The sequence below is a fragment of the Phaseolus vulgaris genome, chromosome 7 (genome assembly GCF_000499845.2).
Source record: "Phaseolus vulgaris cultivar G19833 chromosome 7, P. vulgaris v2.0, whole genome shotgun sequence".
Lineage (NCBI taxonomy): Eukaryota > Viridiplantae > Streptophyta > Magnoliopsida > Fabales > Fabaceae > Phaseolus > Phaseolus vulgaris.
The window spans coordinates 9,141,613-9,161,742 of NC_023753.2; the positions used below are offsets into that span (position 1 = coordinate 9,141,613).

The 20,130-nt window shown below is 29.6% G+C and overlaps 1 protein-coding gene across 1 annotated transcript; it reads right to left on the reverse strand.

The window, feature by feature from the left end:
• Positions 1-1,912: 1,912 nt before the first annotated feature.
• Positions 1,913-9,199, reverse strand: LOC137828004 (ABC transporter G family member 25). Its single transcript, XM_068634395.1, has 3 exons — positions 8,544-9,199; positions 7,533-8,382; positions 1,913-3,247 (listed from the first exon to the last, which is right to left on the reverse strand). The coding sequence occupies exons 1-3, from the start codon at positions 8,655-8,657 to the stop codon at positions 2,235-2,237; spliced, it is 1,977 nt and encodes a 658-aa protein (XP_068490496.1). The 5' UTR covers positions 8,658-9,199; the 3' UTR covers positions 1,913-2,234.
• Positions 9,200-20,130: the final 10,931 nt, after the last annotated feature.

Below are 20,130 nucleotides of genomic sequence, written 5' to 3' on the forward strand. Positions count from 1 at the left end.
CAACATTTCATTCAACCATTTAGTTTATATATTTCCTAAGTCATCTTAAGGTAAAAGAGGTTAGAAATTTTCCTAATAGAACTGTAGATTCTATAGACTAACTATTTTTTCTCTTATAATACATATTTTATATGTGGAAGCAATAAGGTGTTTTCAATTACCCGTGAAACATTGTATCCTATGATTCATAGTCAAAATTTTGGCATAATTGTTTATGCTCTTATAGTTTGAAAACTAGTTGTTAAATTTTAAATTTGAGTTAGGTTACTAATGGTTAAGTAAATTGAATTAGATGGTAATTGAAATTGTAAAGGAATTATTACTAGAAATTGTTATGATTGGTGAATTTTTGGATCGTGATTAATTATGTATCAATTAATAGTTTATATATTAATATGTAATGTATTTAACTTGTTAAAATGGAGGAATTGATAAAGTTTTTAGTTGTTGTCAATGTTTTTTAGTGTCATATATGCATATCGTTAAAAGAGAATAATTTCATTTTAGTGGGAAAGAAATTCGATATAGATACTTTCCTTACTTATTTAAGTAATATGACGTATAAGTATGTCATTCAAATAATAAGTGAACATTTAAAGAAAAAAAATATCACATTAAGTATTTATCATTTATTTTTCCGTAGAAATATGATTGATAAGTGGTTATGTACAATTTGTTATTAATAGCATTTTAACGTTTGAGTAAGGAAGAAGACCAAAATCAACTATTTTTCTTGCACAATATTACTCAAACAATCTTATCATGGTAAAAATGATATATTCTTTTAATTTTATATATATATATATATTACATTATCTTTAAATATCAATTCATCTCTTCTAATATAAGTCCACCACCATGATAATATATGTTATTTTGTGGAATTTATAATATTTACATATTTGCATCTAACATTATTATAATTTTTTCTTATAAATTGTAAACCTTTATACTTTATAAATGTTTTTACATTATCAAACATTGGGGTTAAATTAGTAATGTTAATTACTGTAAATTTTGTTATACATGTTTTTTGAAATTTTAAAAATAATTAAAAATATTTTATTGATATTAGCATTTGAAATTACTAATTAAATTTAAATATATATTTAATTTTATTTAAAAATATTAAAATATAATTTTGAAATTATAATTTTAACGAAAAGTTATATACACGTGTTTTTTTTTCAAACGAGGTAGTAGGATTAAATTAGTAATTTTGAATTTATTAATTTTAGTTATTGAAAAACATTAGTAAATGTTTTGTTGAAAATTTAAAGTTCTAAAAACTCTAATAAATATTTTCTTGAATTGGAAATAGTATAGGATTTGTACTGCTTTATATGAAAGTTACAATAGTCCCATTTAAAGCTTTGATAGCAGGAAAATTGATCTGGATGGTGAGAAGGATAGGATAGCATATTCCCCATTTGCAACCACTGTATGGAACCTCTGTAATAGACTAAAAACTCAACAAATGTTACGAGAGTGATCACCCCACCCCCAGAAGAAGAACTTCTCATTTGAATCACAAAAGGTTTTCTTAAACGCTGGTGTAGGGGAAGATCACCATAACTTGTATAACATTTTGAATGTTCCAAAGCTGCTGGTGCATAGCAGACACTCTGTAAATGGTGGGAAGTTGAACTTTACTTTTCAATTTTTCAGAGCTATTGGAAGGAGCTGCACAAAATAGAGATGACTATATTATTTTTAATACATGTCATACAAAGTATTAATAATCAAAACTTAGGTACCATGGATAATATAAACTCATCTCTTGTTTTAAAACTTATAACGTTAAACACTACAATATTGTGGTGGACGTGTTTTGGACAACTAATAATGTTTCCGATACTTACCATTACGGATTTCCGAATGAAAAGAAATGGCAGAGCTAAGAGCCAAGAGCTGTAAAAAAACTTGAAGATTATTTATATATATTCCATTAAGAAGAAATTTCTTTATTTCTTCCCCTAACATTCCGAATACAGAATGAACTTAGAGATTTGAAATCCAAATCTACAATTACACTTCTCTTCTCTCTTCATTTCAATTTTTCTTGTTAATTGATTCTCTAACTTTACAATTACAACAGAAAATCTCTCATTCATTCTTTTCATTACAGTTAGTACGAATCAACTAGTGGTCACTGCTGCACTAGGAGCCAACAAATTGATCCATCCTTCTCTGAATTAATTTAAGCTTTCCCAAAAGAACCAAATCAGAATTTTTCAACTCTTGATGCGCCTCAATGCAAGGTAAGCCAATAATCTGTAGAACACAAACATGAAAAGCAACACCCCAGTGCAGCCCAGAGTGCCAATTTGCCCCACCACATCCTCCTCAACAAACCTGCAGCCACCCTTATCACCATGATAGCAATCTAATAGATATGATATCTTCTTGCCATCCTCATATTGGATTCTAGTCAGCAGCCTATAACAGTAGAAGGTTGTGGATATATACTTGATCCAAGCCATGCAAGATGGCACCTTATGGACATAGTATCCACCTGTCAACACAAATGCAAGCATTGTCACTGCTGCCACTGTGGAAGCCTGTTTGGCATCCATTATTGCTGCACCTAAAGCAAGCCCAAGACCCTGTGAAACCATCACGTATCCAAGCACTACCAACAAAGTCAACACAAAAGCCCACAAATCTTGCTTCAATCCACCCATCCAATATGTAATAACGAGGAAAATCGTGGGGAGAATAAGCTCCATGGGCAGGTCTCCAACAATTCGAGCCATGAAATATGAGGACAATTTGTACATACCAGAAGCTCGCTCTTTCATAAAGATGGCACGTTCTTGAGGGAATGCAAATACTGAGTTAAAAGACGGGAAGACTCCCCAGAAGATGGCAATGAAGAAGAGAAGGCCAAGCCTATCTTGAATGTTCCTGTAATCTGAGTGCCACCACATTAAACCAGCTAATAGTGCTGCAGCAATAACTTGAAAGACTCTCAGAGTGTTGAAGGATTCGTGTTTTCTTTCTTTGAGGCTCCTCTGGAGTAGGATACTGAATTGGTAAAACCAATCAAAGAAGCTAACCCTGTTGCTACGTCTACATTCTTTCGAACAGCTGCTTCTCAAAGGGTTTGTGCTTTTTGTAGGAACAGTAGCGGTGTCCATGCAGGCAGCTTTTACCTTGGGACCCAGTATTGTGTTGTATGAATGGATTAGGCTTTGCTTTATGTTTGGTCTATCTTTTTCACTTTGACCATCGACGTGGCTAACACCTGCAGGATTCAAGGATAAACTTGATTAATATCGTAGAATTCCCCCCTCGTAAAACTATATAAAGTTCATTATTCTATTATGCATTCCAATTATGGAGATAAGATTTCTTATATATGTGAATAAAACAACTGGAAAGGTGCAAAATAACCAGAAAATAAAACCACAATAATTGTCTAGTGATAATATATATCCATATCAAACACTCTATCATTATTATTTCTGTCTTTTTATAGCATATATACCTTTGTCTCTCTAAGTGTTACTAATTAACATTTAATGTCCACCACCCTTTTTCTCCTTTGATTTAGAATCTGGATTGCATTCAATTTAGAAATAGGTTCGGGCCGGGGCTAGCTTCATATTACTAGTTGGCAAAAGGGGAATAGCATACCACCACCACGACAAAGTAGGAATAGAAACGGATAATCCACAATAAAACGAGAAAGATTGAAGACTTCAACCAGTGAAAAGATGTTTGAATTAATTAAACAAGTACTTTGATTATTCAAAAAGGGCTGATTAGGGGGATGAACGTGCTTAAATAGGATAGTGGGACTCGTAAAAGCTGACTTATGTTAGTGTTATGGTGAGTCTCCACTAAGATTGGTGCTGGCACTGCTGACTGGGCCACAAGCTCCCACTTTGATTTGCATAATATCAATGTAGCTATTTACTTTCATTTCATTACACCTTTCTGCCATCAGACATCACTTTTCGGGGAGAAATGTTTATATTGATGTAAAGCAACCCAACACGTGTAGCTCTCTAACAGATCCTAAGATAAGAGACTCTAAAAAAAGTGGGAGGAAAAGAGAAAAAGAAACAAAGTGAACGGGAAAAGAGAATCACTGCAAAATTGGCCAGATCATTGTCAAAGAAGAGAAGGTCAAGTTTTTTTTCCCAGATGCAATCATGAATACGGAACAGCCCCCAAGACCATGTGCTCGAGTAGATCAAGATTAATTTATAACAAAATTAAGCATTTATAAGAAAGGAAAATAACTTTTCTATTTAACTTTTAATATATAAAACATTAGGAGCAAAGAGTAGCTTTATTAAAGGAAATAACATCAACGTACAACTGTTACATGTAAAGCAATGCAAAGTCTCAACATAGAACATACTGTTAAACATAAATCCTAACCCCAATTTAATACCCCTCATACCCCTGAAGGTTTAACCTCCTCCACAGAATACAATATACCTATAAGAGGTGTAAATTACTTGAGAATTTTATCACTACTTTTTAAGGGTAGACAAGGATTTAGTGTGCCACCTTTCCCAGGTGCTCTTCGTATTATTTTTCCTTTTAACAGCAGCATCATGGTTTCTCACGCTATCAGTGGCGTCATCAACCTTAATATCGACATTATCATCATGGTCCCAAGAATCAACGAAAAAGGTTAAGAGAGGCACATATCCTAACAATATTTTAGTGCCCAAGGTGTTGAACTCCATATAAGATAAAAATACCTAGTCAAAGAGCAATTACCATAGAGTTACTAGTTTATGAAATATTTAATCAGAGTTGTGCTTAGTGATATCACCAACCAAAATCTAGCTATACCAAAAGAAGCAAACAGAAGCACCAATAAAAGGCCAATTATCTACAACTCAAAGACTCCGGTCCACTACCTAAGCATTTCCAACTTTATACCAATGCACGTTCGTTCTCTTTTGACAGCCCACAAATAACTTTAGTCCACATGGCATGCCGTTTTCAACGATTATTACACTAGCCTACTCCAATTACATCTGTCCTTCAACAGATGCTAAAACTTCAAAATTATTCACAGAGCTTATACTAACTTCATATCTTATAAAACCAATTGTTTGCTATGTGTGAACTTGACATAGAAACGGAAACAAAGACGTTTAGTTGAAAAAGAAAATAGAAAACTGCAAAGTTATCCAGTGTAACTTTGAAAACAGAGTCTGCTTGTGAATTGTGAATTATATCTGCACCAAGACGTTACTTTCTACTCAATAAATTTTTTGTCCTCGTACAAGCTCAACCAAATGCCTATTTTGGACATCACAACAAAAGGATTGTTGATTCTGATGTTATTCTTTCTGAAGGATATCAGATTATGTTGTTCCTATTGAAAGGATATAGTTGATGGTTATGGTAACAAGGGGCCACGCCTGCATAAGTCCATGAACGAATGATATGCATCCTACTATTTTTCTTCTAAATATGGAATATATCCGGACCCACATAAAAATTGACACCATACTGAATTTGATTGGGAATCGGAAACTCTAAACTACTTTCTTTGTTTCTTAAACCACCCTTACTCTCCACTCTTCTGAGGAGATCTATCCAATCACTTAATTTCCCATTATCCATCTCTCCTGTTTTCTCTTCTCTTTCCTATTCCCTCTCCATTATCAAACACACCCTTAATTCCCTCCATATCCTAGAAAAATTCATTATTTAAAATCTTAAAGAAGGTACGTCCAGCTTAATTCCAAAATGCATTGGTAAATCTAGACTTCAAAAAATTTACTTATCTAACTGAAAGTTAACTGAAAGAAAAAAAAATTGCATGCCTCGCTGGAGGAGGTAATGGTTACAAATTTGGTTTGGCCATTGAGAGATGAAGAAATTGGAGGAAAAAAGAGAGGAAAAACCAGAAGCATAAGGAGTCAAATCAGGTTGGCCCCGTAAAAAGGAAAACTAACTGGCCATACAAAGAAAGGCAAGAAAAAGTAGAGCCAACGACAGACAGTTCCAAGAAAAGAGGACACGTGGTAAGCATCAGTGAATTGTTTATATAAAGCATCCCAATATTGATCGAAATCAAAACCCATTACGTATCTAATCGATTCGTTCCACTCAAGGAGAAATCTTTATCTTTCTCCCCTAGCTTATACCTAAAATATACCTTTATTGAATGAAAAATTATTACACCAAGCGAAAAACAGAGAAAAGTGAAAATATATAATAAGAGATGTCATGTTATAAAAAATTTAAAAATCATCTTTATTATTACTAAATATTCTTTACACTCAATAATCGACATCACCACTATCAAAGTTCAAATGGCCAACTCATTTAAAAAAAAAAGGTGATTTACAAGGTTTTTTTAACTACATCCTATTAAGTTCTAGGAGAGATCCGAATATTGTTAGAGTAATCACTACTAAATTTCCACTAAAGAGACCCGGCAAAGGAAGAGGAACTGGGAAGAAATAAAAAGTAATTTGATAAGTCTTATTCGAGAGAATCCGCTGAATATTAATTATAGAATAGAACCCTAATATATTTTGCTCAATATTTAAAATAATAAACATTAACCAATTTTAATTATTATAATTAATATTTTATTTGTATTTTATAATGACATCCTAAAAATACTTGCCAGAAATTGAGATTAGTTGTAATTAGAAAAATGAAACGATGGAATATATTATACACTATCAATACTTATTTTCTTAAAAGTAAATACTAATTATTTGTCTTTATAACGTCTTTTTTAATTAGATAACATTACCTTCACTCTTTCTTCCTCTCTAGGGTTTCAACTAGATTAAAAATTGGAAGTAAAACTGAGTTTGTAGTATTAAAGCAGGATGTAGATTCTTTTAACAAACTAGAAAAAGGGTGTGAGAAAACCAGTTGTCGAGGACCATAGTATCACGCAATCATGGCAAGAAGGAACCGAGAGTTACAGAACATGATATCTTGTCCAACTTATTGCCCTTTTGCCCGAATGACGTTTATTAATTAGTGGGATGATGGTATTTTCACACTGAACAAATAAATATCACTGACAACTCAAAATAATAATAATTTTTTAATTTAAAACTCTAGTATATATTTTAATATTATTAAAATTAGTTATAAAGTGAATGTAATTATTATATTATATTTTTAAAATAAGTTGTATGGTGTAAAAAATAATTTGAAAGTATGAGACTCCCTTTCCCTAATTCGTCCTAGGAACACATGCTCAGCCATCGTGCCCATATACTAAACATTTTACCCCACACCATGACACTATACACATTACCATAATCCTTACAATATCCATTACCAATACCATGACCCCCCACTACAATTAAAAAAAATAGATAGATAGATAGATTGATAGATATCATATCAACTTATCAATCTCACACAAACACAAACACTTCCTTCCAAGCCAACATCACTCACCACTAATAATTCACACAAATAAACAACAAACAGCTGCAAAAGCAATTGAAACCGACACAACGCAAGCAGTTGTAACAAGTTAAACCGTAATTCGTTAAGAAAAAACAGAAACGGTGACGTACCGTTAGCGAGATCGAGCAGGAAGTCCGCCGGATTCATGGGAAAAGACGGCGCGAAACCAACCGACTGAAAGTACCGCATGGCGTCGCTTCCTTTGCCGAAGTACAAACACTGTCCTTCCGATAGCAACACAACTTTATCGAACATCTGGTACACACGGCTGGAAGGTTGGTGCACCGATGTAATTACACTTTTGCCCTTCTTCGCCAGTGTCCCGAGCGTCACCACGAGGCGGTGTGCCGCCGTCGAGTCCAGTCCGGAGGTAGGCTCGTCCAGTATCAGCAGCAAGGGGTCCACCAGCATCTCGTGCGCGATGCTCACGCGCTTCCGCTCCCCGCCGGAGACGCCGCGGATGAAGCTGTTTCCGATTATCGTGTGCTCGCACTTCCTCAATCCTAGCTCCGCGATTGCCGACTCCGCCGCCGCGACCTTCGCCGCGCGCGGCAGCGCGCGCGGGAGGCGCAGCATAGCGCAGAACACCAGCGTCTCGCGAACCGTGAGATGTGGGTAGAGGATGTCGTCCTGTGTAACGAACCCGGTTCTCCGAAGAACAGATTTGTTGAGTTTGCCGGAGTTGGCGAGAATTGTTCCGGTGAGGCCGTTTCCATGGAGCCTCCCCGCGAGCGCGTTTAGGAGCGTCGATTTTCCGCTCCCCGATGGACCTAGCACCGCTAAGATCTCTCCTGGGTGTGCTATTCCCGTCACGCCTTTTAAAATAACTCGCTCCTGCGGCGCGCCTGCCCTTGATCCTTGATCAGACGGTGATGATTGGTGCGGCGTAAACAACCTCTTGATGCTCCCTCCGGTCTTTTGTTTGTCCTCTATCTTCAACCGGTATGCTACGTCCATGAACTGCGTTGCATGAAAACATGAACTCATGAAAATTAGTTTGTATTAATTTTTTGGCACTAAAGAAGGAAAATTAGGTGAGGGAAAGTAAGCACAGATAGTGAAGTGAAACTAAGATTAATAAGTCTAGTTATTGTGCTTATGAATAATGTGATAATAAATACCTTAAGGGTGATGGGATAAGAAGAAGACAAAAAAGGAGGAAGATCACATGATTCTTGAGGGTTGTGTTTGGGAGGGAGATTGGTGTTAGAGGAGTCTCCATTTGGTGTTGGCATTATGGTCTCTCAAGTATTGGGGGGAGACAAAAAGAGAGGAAGGAGTTTGGAAAGTTGAAAAAGAGGGAAGAAATGATGGTGAAGAAAAGAGAGGAACAGGAAGTGAAGTTGGTAGAGGAGTGAATGAATGAAGTGAGAGGAACAAGGGATAGGAATATGAGGGGTATTTATGGAGGGATCAGAACCCATAGCAGTGCCACGTTAAAGTGGAAGTACCAATTTGGAATTGCTACGTGGCGATCTTATACATGCAGTTGGCATGGTGCAATGTTTTGTGGAATGGTCCACTTTCTCTTCCTCATACTTTTTTCTTCTTTTATCTCTTCCCCTTTTTTCCCTGAGTTTTCTTTTTGTTTATGAAAATATAAAAGAAATATGAGGTGTTTGAATGTGTAAATGGTAATGGAGTGATGAAGTTATAAAGGTTGAGGAGAAGAGCAATAACTGGAGAATCTTAAATAGTGGTCAGAAGTTGAAAACGTACTGGTATGGTAGGAGCAGACACTGGTGATGGTGTTGTTGCCCATTGCCTTGGCAGAAGGAGGCCAATTCATGATATTTTTGGATCTTAAAATCGTGAAATAGGGTGGCTAGAACACGTGCCACCACCAATTTACCATACCCATTCATCCTCTCTTCTCCACTCTCAAACTTTACATCCTCTTTCGGATCATTACACAATCTTCTGCCATTTTCTTTTCTGCTTTTCCTCACAAACTCTCATCATGCTTTCAAATTATACAACCCACTTACCAACTTTAATCCAACTTTTTTCTTTTAATATTCTAAATATTTTTTTATTTTTTAAAGCATTTTTACTTTCTTTTTCTTCTTCCATCCAAATATCTACAATGTGTTTTACTACTATATGTATCTTTAAACGGCTCTACATTTATTACCTAAAATGTTATCGGAAACTGTGAACTCGATCTTAAACATGCATTAAACTGCACTGTGCATGTATGTGGAAACGGTCATATCTTCCTTTTCAGCAGTGATATTTTGATCCCAATTAAAAATAAAATATATTCGTTTGACATCATTAAAATATAAATATTTATTTCTCTTTTAATATTAAATTATAATATGTATGATTATATTATTAAAGTTAGTTATTAGGTTGGAGTATTTTTTTCAGGACTGTCAAAGTAATCTTTTTGTTTTTTTTTTAAATCTTTAACTCTTTCAAAACGCGGAATACATGTGATATTTTTAATAAGAAATTTTTTTATTTATTTACTTTTAAATGTCTTTCAAAACGAAAATTATTCTTTTTTACTTTTTTTAATTTGAGTCAAAATCGTTTTTTAATTATATTTTTTATTTGAGTAATACACGGAGTAAAAAAATTAATTATTACAACAGAAAAAATACAATAATACATAAATATATATTAAACTATTTTGTTTAAAAAAATAGTAAATAAATCACTTAAAATTGTATTAAAAGTAAAACATTAAATACTTTTTTTTTAGTAAAAAAATATACTATAAAACCTAGATGTAAAAGATTGTAATATGTTTTTTTACAATAAATAAAAAAATCGTAAATTCAAGTCACTATGTTCATCTTAATCTCTTACACACAAATTCTATTCAATAAAAGGTTTAAAAGTATTATCTATTAATGGATAAAAGAGTGTTTTGTTATAACTTTTCTTCTGGTCAAACAATAATAACTTTCACGTTTTCAATTATTTTGGATGGATATTGACTTTGAAAATCACAACCATTCATTTCACCTTTTGTTGTCCAGTTTTCGTAATAAATATAATAGCATGCTTGTGTAATTATATATTTACATATATATATTGAATTAAAGTGAAAATGAAAATTGTAAAGCTGCTGATGGTGTAGGGTCCATTTTTATTTATTTTGAAAATAGGAGAGTAAATTCACAGTGTAAAAACAATTATTTGCACTCTCTCTTTTTTTTAGTAGATTTACAGGAGGGAAATAATGTCTTAAACAGTAAAAGTTCATTATCCATGGTTAAAGTTTAGATTCTTTATCAAAAGAGTGTATCTGAGGTAATAATTATTTGAGGACAATAAATTTTTTTTATTAAATAGTAATTAAAATTAAATATTAAAAATAATTAATTTATTATATTAATTAAATTAGATATTATTTTAAAGATTAAAAGATTATTTATATTTAAATTAATTTTTATTATTAATAAAAATTTATAAAATAATTTTTAAATTAGTATTTAAATTAGCTACCAGAATTTTAAATTAGTTTTTAAAAGATAAATAAAAATTAATTTATAATATAAAGTAGTTAATAGTTAAAATTTTAATAACTAATAATTAAATAATATTTTTTTAAACTATTTTATAAATTTTTATTAATAATCAAAATTACTTTAAATATTAAAAATATTTTTAATTTATAAAATAATCTTTAATTTAGTTAATATAATAACTAATTATTTAATCTCTAAAATTAATTTTTATTTAATAATTTTTGTAAATGATTTAATAAGATATATTACTAATAAATAATTATCATCCACAATCAAAATAATCTATCCATCTTCCATTTGAAATTATTAATCAACTATTAGAGTTATGAAATTAACGTAACAAAAAGAGTAATTTAAGATTTTTTTATAAAAAAAGAGAGAGAATTTTAGATAATATGTTATAAATATAAATATTTGATCTTAAGCATATGTATCCTTTTTTCCAATCAAATATTTAAACTTTTACTGTACTTTGATCAACTGTGTCAAAAAGTGATCTTAATAACCAAATAAAATTATTAAAAAAAAGGTAATAGAATCATGACATAAGTAAGTGATTCATAATATTTTACATAATCCTACCTCCAATCCAACATGTAAGTTCATATTATGCAAAATAACTAATATAAAGTCGTATCACGCATAAACATAATATCAAGAGGTTTATATATTGAAATCAAGTCAGATTTTTCTTCAGTTGGATACTAGTGACACTATCAGACTTTATTTATTTCTCAGTGATGATAAATTAGTCTTCAGAGTATTAGAAATTGTTAAACCATGTTTATAGACAAAAAGCTTCAATCTTCTCTTGAGCAACTATTTACAATGATCTAAATCACACTACAATTTCATGAGATTTTGTATTTTGCAGAAGGAAAATGAGTAAAAAAGGTGGAACAACTTGCAAGAGGATTAGATATCAGAATATTGGAACTACAAAATTGCATGTTAAGAGACTGCAAAATAAAGCTTGTTGGAGGAAGAAAACCAACCATCAAACATATGCACATGTACAAAGAGGATGCTAGATTATGGCAAAATGGAATATGTAAAAGAGATCATGGTCAAGGGAGGGTTGCGTATGCTAAGAATGAGAAACATAAGAGATAACATGTTTTTAATCAAAGGACCAGAGTACAGACATTAGACAAGTAATCGAAGATAACAAAGAATAGCTTGAATCCTATTTTAAAAAACAATTTAAACGTTGATAATATTTATGCCTTTATATTGTTATGGAGTCTGAAAACTATACCTATACCTAGTGCACTACATTTTGTCTTAAGAATGTTTTTGAATAAAATCACAACAAGATTAAACCTAGTGAATAGAGGTTTGCACGTGTTTTGTATGGAATAAGAGAAAACAACAATGCGTGTATTATTTAGCTATAAATTATCTTGGAGGGTATGGGAGATTTGTGATAGGTGAACATGAATCAAATCAGCGCACCACAATCAATGATAAACTTTTTACACTCTCATCTAATGGACATAAATGGAAACCAAAATATAGCTTGGGAGGGAGTATGGTTAGCAATAATATGGGAAGTTTTGGAAGCATAGAAATATGGTGATTTTTATACAACGAAAAATAGATGTTCAGAAGATATGACACTACAAGTGACTAAATTAGAGACCATTTTAGAAACTAAAAAAAAATTTGGTTTCTAAATTAAATTTTATTATTGTTAAATGATTTCTAAATTAGTATCTAATTAGCAACCAAGGTTTTAACTACCAATTATTTAGATTCTAAATTTGGTAGCAAAAACATTGGTTACTAATTAGATACTAATTTAGAAACCAGTTAACAATAATAGAAACTAATTTAGAAACCATCTTTTTTTAGTTTCTAAAATGGTCTCTAATTTAATCACTATAGCAACTAATTATTTTTTGTCTCTAAAATTGGTTTCTATTTCATAATTTTCTTGTAGTGTGATGTATGCCACAATTGAATGCATGACTATGGTTAAAACACAAACTTCAAAATACATTTTTACATATTCTGATTCGTGTCAGTGTCAATATCATGTTCTCTTTTTGAAAACACTATGAAAGTGAGGATGAATATATTTAAAATTTGTTATTGCTCAGGATATCGTATGTTTTGCAAAGTGAAATACACAACAAAAAATACAAGGGGACCATATGATACATACTGAAAGTCTTTTAGATACTAATTTAGAATCTAAAGTATTAATAGCTAAAACTTCAATAGCTAATTTAGAAACCATTTTATAAATTTTTATTAATAATAAAAATCATTTTAGATACAAATAATTTTTTAGTCTTTAAATTAATATCTAATTTGGTTATAATATAGTGACTAAATAATTTTTGTCTCTAAATTTAATTTCTATTCAATGATTTTCTTACAGTGTTAAACTAGCCCTTTAAATAGTTTGAGTTTGGATTGACCTTTATGATTAGTAATTAATCTAAAACTTCATTTTTTGTTTACTTTTATAGTGCAACTTCACTCATTATTCCTCAATCTTCTTCCTTCACCCTTTTCAAGTTTCTTTCTACCAGCAGAACCTAAAGACTTATTCTCTTGCTCTACCTCCTCATGGAGATTCATCACCAACATAGCTATTGAATAAAGTAGATTACCAAACTAGATTTTAGCTTTGAGTAAGTTTTTTCTTCTTTACTCACTTCCATTTTATCTTCTTTTTTCTTTAAACGCTTGCATGCATGGATAGTTGGGGAAAAAAGATTTTTGAGTAAGTTTTACCATTTACTATTAGCGTTGAACTAAAAAAGTTTTTATTTTAGTGTTTTAGTTTCTCTTCCTTCATCTTCTTTCAGCTAAAAGAAACCAATGTAAAGAAAGCTAGCCTAATTCTAAACTTTTCTTTAAGTATATTTAAAGTTTAAATTGTGGATTTTGGTTAGATTTTTGCATGATGGATTTTGGTAGATTTTTGCATGAGTAGAATTTTGGAATAATAGATTTTATACGTTGATTCATGTCATGTGATATTTTGAGATTATTCAAAATTATTAGTAGAATTGAAGGTGTATTGTATACACCTAAGAAATATTATAAGTATAGATAAATTTTGGATAAAATAGACTATGCCTTTTAATTTGTTTTTTTTTATGAGTTCTAAATAGAGTTATGTATTAAGCTTTTAAAATCTTGTGTAAAAGTTTGAAAGATTTTAGAAATTGAAAGAGTGATTGGATTTTTCTTAATTGCTAAATGATTTGAAATATTTTGAATAAATATTTTTGGGTGAGTTTTAAACTAAATTGATACAAGTTGTAAAATATAAATTTAGGGATGAATTATATATAGGTACCTTAAAGTGCTAACTTAGCACAAGAAAGGTTTTCACACTTGGAGGACGTCATCGGGTTGATGCAACAACAGTTGACTATGAAAATGGAACGACAATTTAACCACATTTTCCACATTTTTACTTGTACGAATCAAGTTCATCTTCACCATGCTTTTTAGTTTGATGACCGGAGCTTCTTCCTTGAACTTTACTCATAGTGTGTTTACTTTCATATTTCATGTTATTTATTCTACTAATTATTTGATTTTTTTTACACATGCTTTTATCTTGGACAGTTTATTTTCTTCCTTTTTACTTTTCAAATATTGTAAAATATTGTTTGCACTCATTTGGATTTTTATTTAAGAACTAAATTGAAAATATAGACTGCATTTATATTATAAATTTTGATTATAGAAAGATTTATGACTATAACATCCCTAATTTTACTCATATTTGCTAATATATTATACATGCAATATCTAATTAACAGATAAACATATATTGTTTTCTCATATTTGTATCTCAAAACAAAAGGTATCCCTCTTCGTAGGGATTTAATATATACATCAAAAAGTTTAAAAAAAAAAGAAAAAAAAGCAAAACATTCAATTTACATCTATCTAATTGCTCACTGAGGAGTTCTATTACCTGCAATCTCATCATCTGCTCCCGGGTAAATACACGATTCCCGGGTAAATACACGATCATCACAGTTAAAGAAACAACACAACCAAATAACAGGTAAGCTAGCCATATAAAACAAAATTCTATAAAATTTCACTTTGAAATTAATAAAACATAAATCATAAGTCTCCTACAAATTCTCAAATCATCAAGTGTCATACAAATTCTATATTCATCTGCGTAGACACTTGACTCTATTTCCGGAAAACTCGTGCGTTGACTTAGACTCAGAGATCGGCACCTGTCATACTAAATCACTGTGAAATCCACACAGCTATGCGCATAAATAATCCCAATATCATCTTTCTCCTAGTATAACAGGTTAACTCATATAATAGGTCAAGTTAGTTGTCTTTCAAACAACTTACCTATCCATATGAACCTCCTTCGACTCTCACCACCTGAATAACTTCATCTATATGATTTCATTATCTCAGTAGAGTCAGGATATCTCCTTCTAGACCAATCCCTAGTCAATGCACATCCTAAACAATCTTAACACGTATTTTCTTTCCTGAAAATACTATGTATTGATCTTACTTTCACATCATTGCACACTTCATTTAACACATCAATACACCATTCAATCATAACATATAATTTAAACTTTCTAACAACCCAAATATATCCAAAAAGTTATATAACAAAGTCCCTGCTATAGCTAAAATTACTCTAATCAACATCAAACAACCAATACTCAACAACATTATAATTGTATAACAACAACCATATATCAAATTTCACCTTCAAATCTTCTAGCCTAGTGTTCTATTTGAAATTAAGGCTAGCTTCCCTTACCTGAAAATTAGTAAACATTCACTAAGAGCTCCAAAACCACCAAGAACCCAAAGGTAACTTAACCTGTAACACAAAGTCCTAATAAAAAATCTAACTATATCACTAGGACTCTTAGCTAACAGATATTAACCCTGAAGCTAAAAGGGTCACATGCAAGCAAGGACAAAAACACCCTAACAAATTCCAAATTTGACTCAAAGAGAAGAGCAAAAATGAACTTATTCTGATCGGGCAGTCTTGTAGTACTCACTGCCAGGAGTTTGATGGTGGACTCTGATCTGATCGTCGAAGGGAGAGGAAAGGAAAATAACTTTCTAGAGAGATGGTGGTTCTTTTTAAAATGAAACCTAGATAACTGAATTTCTATTTATATGCCTTTTTCATTTAAAATTATTCAGGAGTCATTTAAAATATACCACTTCTACTCTAAAGTAATTTTCTAGATCCTTACAATAGTTACAATGATAGATTTTGATTTTTGAACTCAATTGCAAATATATAATGATTTATGGACTTTGAATTTAGATACGCAATTACAGTAAGATTTAAGATTACTATTACAATTACAAAATGAATTTGGATATTATAATTATAAAATGTATTTGGATTTTTAACATCAATTGAAAAAATATATTGCATATGATTATAAATTTTGATAATAGCATGATTAATGTCATTTAGATTTTTGAACTCCATTTGAAAAAATGTACTACATTTTGTATTATGAATTTTGCATAATTACTCTATTGGAACTTTTTAACCTCAATTTAAAATATAGAAAAAGATTATTTAGTGATCGATTTGGTTTTCATCTGCAAATTAGCGATCAATTTGACTTTGTTAGTTAAACTATAAATAAACAATCAAAATTGGTTTTTTTTCTAATTTACAATGATTTAATGACAAAATCAAATTGATCGCTAAAATTAGTGAATTATTTAACGATAAAATTATAATTATTTTAATATTATGATTATATTTATTTTATTAATATATTACGATTATAATTATTTTGTTATTAAGATTATAATTATAATTATTATTGTATTTTTATTTCTATTTTTGTTACTAATAATTATTTTTATTATTATTATAATCATTGCAATAATAATTATAATAATAATAATAATATTATGATAAAAAGTAATTTGGTATAATGGTTATAAGTAGTACTTGGATTTAATTTCCTCTTAGACATTTTTATTATTATTATTATTATTATTATTATTATTATTATTATTAATAATAAATAATGTTTCGTTAAGTGGTTTATTACTAAAAAAGTTCTATCACATGTGTTTCGATTGCAAATCAATTTAGTTATCATTTTAATCGTCGCTAAAAGACATTTTTTAAGTGTATATATTGCATTATTTAAATTCAATTGAAAATATATACTACATTCTTGACCTCAAGTGAAAATATGTACGAGATTTTGTATTTTATTTATTACAAATTCGTGTAATTTATAATTAACTTTCACGCAAAATAATTTTTATTTTTTAAAATAATAGTGAACATCGATCAAACCTACTCAAAACAATACTATTTTTTAAAAACAGTCCACCAGCCAGCTAGAGTCAGTCAAACTCAGTCAAAATAATAATATTTTTCAACTTTTCTTTATAGCGCAAAACCATTTGTTTTTTATACTTTTGGTAGAATTAACGTCTACCAAACCTTCTCAAATTAAAAATATAATTTATTTATTTATTCTTATTAATCACCCACACAAAACTATAATTATATTTTTTTTTTTTTACATCCACGCTAAAGTTTATATTTTAATTTTATTTGAAAATATTAGCGTCGGTTGAATACCTAAGTTTTATATATTTATCTTACTTGATTCGTTTATCTCCTGTTATCTGTTATGGTCGACGTTAAATTATAGTTTTTATTTTCTAAACTTTTTAGCCGACGGTTTTGGAATGCAAAATTAGACATTAACGATTGTTTATTATTTATTGTGTTTTTCTAATATGTTACTCTCTTTATTTTTTAGTGAAAAGAGGTAAGAATAACATTTTTGCGTGACATTATCATGGCGAGCAACTTGAATTTTGAATTATGTGAATGAATAAATAATTGAGTTATATCATAATCAGAGTTGTATCGCACGTAACATTGGAAGGCCACAAAATATAACGCTTTATACATGAATATGACTTCAGAGGCAACCTTCAAACCAAAACTTTCAAGCGTTGAAATGATAAAGTTTATTCTAAAAAATGTTCTTCTGTGTTATTTTTTTACGTGCAATGAGAGTAATAGAGTTTGAGTGATTCTTATCATTAGATTGATTGAATCAAGTGTTGAATCCTGCTTTAGAAAAAAAGGAATAACATTGACGTCACTCAATTAAACGTTTGCCATGAATAGTGTGTAGCTAAAGCTTTTAATTTGATATTCTACTTTTTCTTTTCTTTTTGTTTGTGCCTGGCTCTGAAGTTAGTGATGGTGAAACAGAGAAAAATGGATCCATTTAATGTGTCAAAACCTTTTCTTCATTTGGGGGTTTGTTTTGAGGCGGCGAGACATGAACATAAAGTGCACTGGTGAAGTAAGAGCTTCTACTTTTTAGGGTTAAGTTTGGTGATTGCTTCAATGGAGTATTATTTACAACACCTAATTCAAATAGATAACATCTTTCTGAGTTTCAAATTTGATAATTAAGTTTCATCCAATCCATAACAAATATTATTTATATATATTACACATATTGTTATGATGTTATCATTATTTAAAAATATTTGAATATTTTTAATAAATAATTATGTTTAAAAAATACTCAACTTAATAATCTAATTCATCAAAATCTTAAAATCATCGAATAAAAATTAATTTTTAGATACCAAAATAATTAGTTGCAAATAGTAATTAAATTAGATATTATTTTAAAAATTTAAAAAAAAATAGTTTTTAAATTAGTTTCTATTATTATTGTTAAATAGTTTCTAAATTGGTACGTAATTAACAAGGTTTTAACTATCAATTATTTAGATTCTAAATTTGATAATAAAAACTTTGGTTGTTAATTAGAAACCAAAAATTTAGAAACTAATTTAGAAATCAAAAATTTATTTAGTCCCTAAAATATCTTTAATTTAGTCACTATAACAACAAATTATTTTTATTTCTAAAATTGATTTCAGAATCAATATCAAAAATTATTTTTCATTAGAATCAAACAAATATCTCTACTTGTATTTTCTTATAATAAAATTGTTATGAATATAAGTGGACAGCATAAGGAATTTTGGATGAAAATTTGATATTTATAACTTATAAGTGAGTTTGTTTAAACCTTAAAAATAAGCATTTCAAGAAACATGTGATATTTATAAAGGATCTTTATTAAAAGTAACTTAAAATTAATGTTTCGTTACAATTATAAAAAGTGTTTTTTTTTTAATTTAAAAGTGATTGTCAACTTGTTTGGAAATGACATTACAAATATATTTTGTTTATTATAAAATTACATAAAAGACCTCATAAAAGAATCATAAAATATGATGTTTGTTTATATTATCTTTTATAGTTAAGATTCTCTGCCAAAAAATATAAATGCGATATTAAGTTTGGAATCTCATCTTATAATAACAATACAATCAATAGATTTTTTGTTGTTATGCGATCCAACATAACAACAATACAATCAAGAGATTTTTTGAAGTTTTATATATGCTATTCCATATACTTTTATCTCCTTTTTTTCCTCTTTGAAAATCTCTTCAATTAAGATACTAACAAATATAATTTAAAACTTTGGCTATTGATGAAACAATTCTAATCACTTTTAGAAAACTAGATTTAAATGCAAAATTCAAGAAAATCAATTCAGGCAAGCTACATAAATATATCTATTTTCCCAAATAAAAGCTAACATCCAACAAAATAGAATTATATATTGAACTGAAAATTAAGTCATAAATCATACTTTTTAAATGTTCTTCCTTTTTTTACTACTCGATCATTTCAATAAGTTATATAGAATTTATATGGAAATTTTCTCAATAAAAAGATACGACAAATATTAAAATTATAATGATAATATAAGTAAAAATGATACCTTGTTTCTAAAAAGAAGCAAGAACAATCTCTATATTCCAACTGCCAATTGCAAGAACAAGATAAAGAAGGAAAAAAAGAGTGTGACTATGACTGTAAAGAAAAATGAGCAGCTTCTTATTGTTACCAATATTAAAAATAAATAAAATATTAAGAGTTTAACGGATTACACATTATTTGTTCAAATTAAGAACGACAGTTATTATAAAAAAATAAGCACAAGTATTATTTTAAATAATAATTCTGAGTGGTACAAAGATAAAAAAAATATTTATATTTCAATATAATAAAAATATCTAAATAAAATTATCACAATTTTTGTAACTTACGAAAAAAATATTAAAATATGATATTATTATTTCATTTATTTTTTAA

What these genes read in the sequence shown, in the direction of transcription:
- LOC137828004 (XM_068634395.1), bottom strand. Translation starts at nt 8,657, where the DNA reads ATGCCAACACCAAATGGAGACTCCTCTAACACCAATCTCCCTCCCAAA. An exon ending in CTTATCCCATCACCCTTAAG is followed by an intron (nt 8,383 to 8,543) that starts GTATTTATTATC and finishes CATGCAACGCAG; the next exon opens with TTCATGGACGTAGCATACCG. An exon ending in CCTGCTCGATCTCGCTAACG is followed by an intron (nt 3,248 to 7,532) that starts GTACGTCACCGT and finishes TGAATCCTGCAG; the next exon opens with GTGTTAGCCACGTCGATGGT.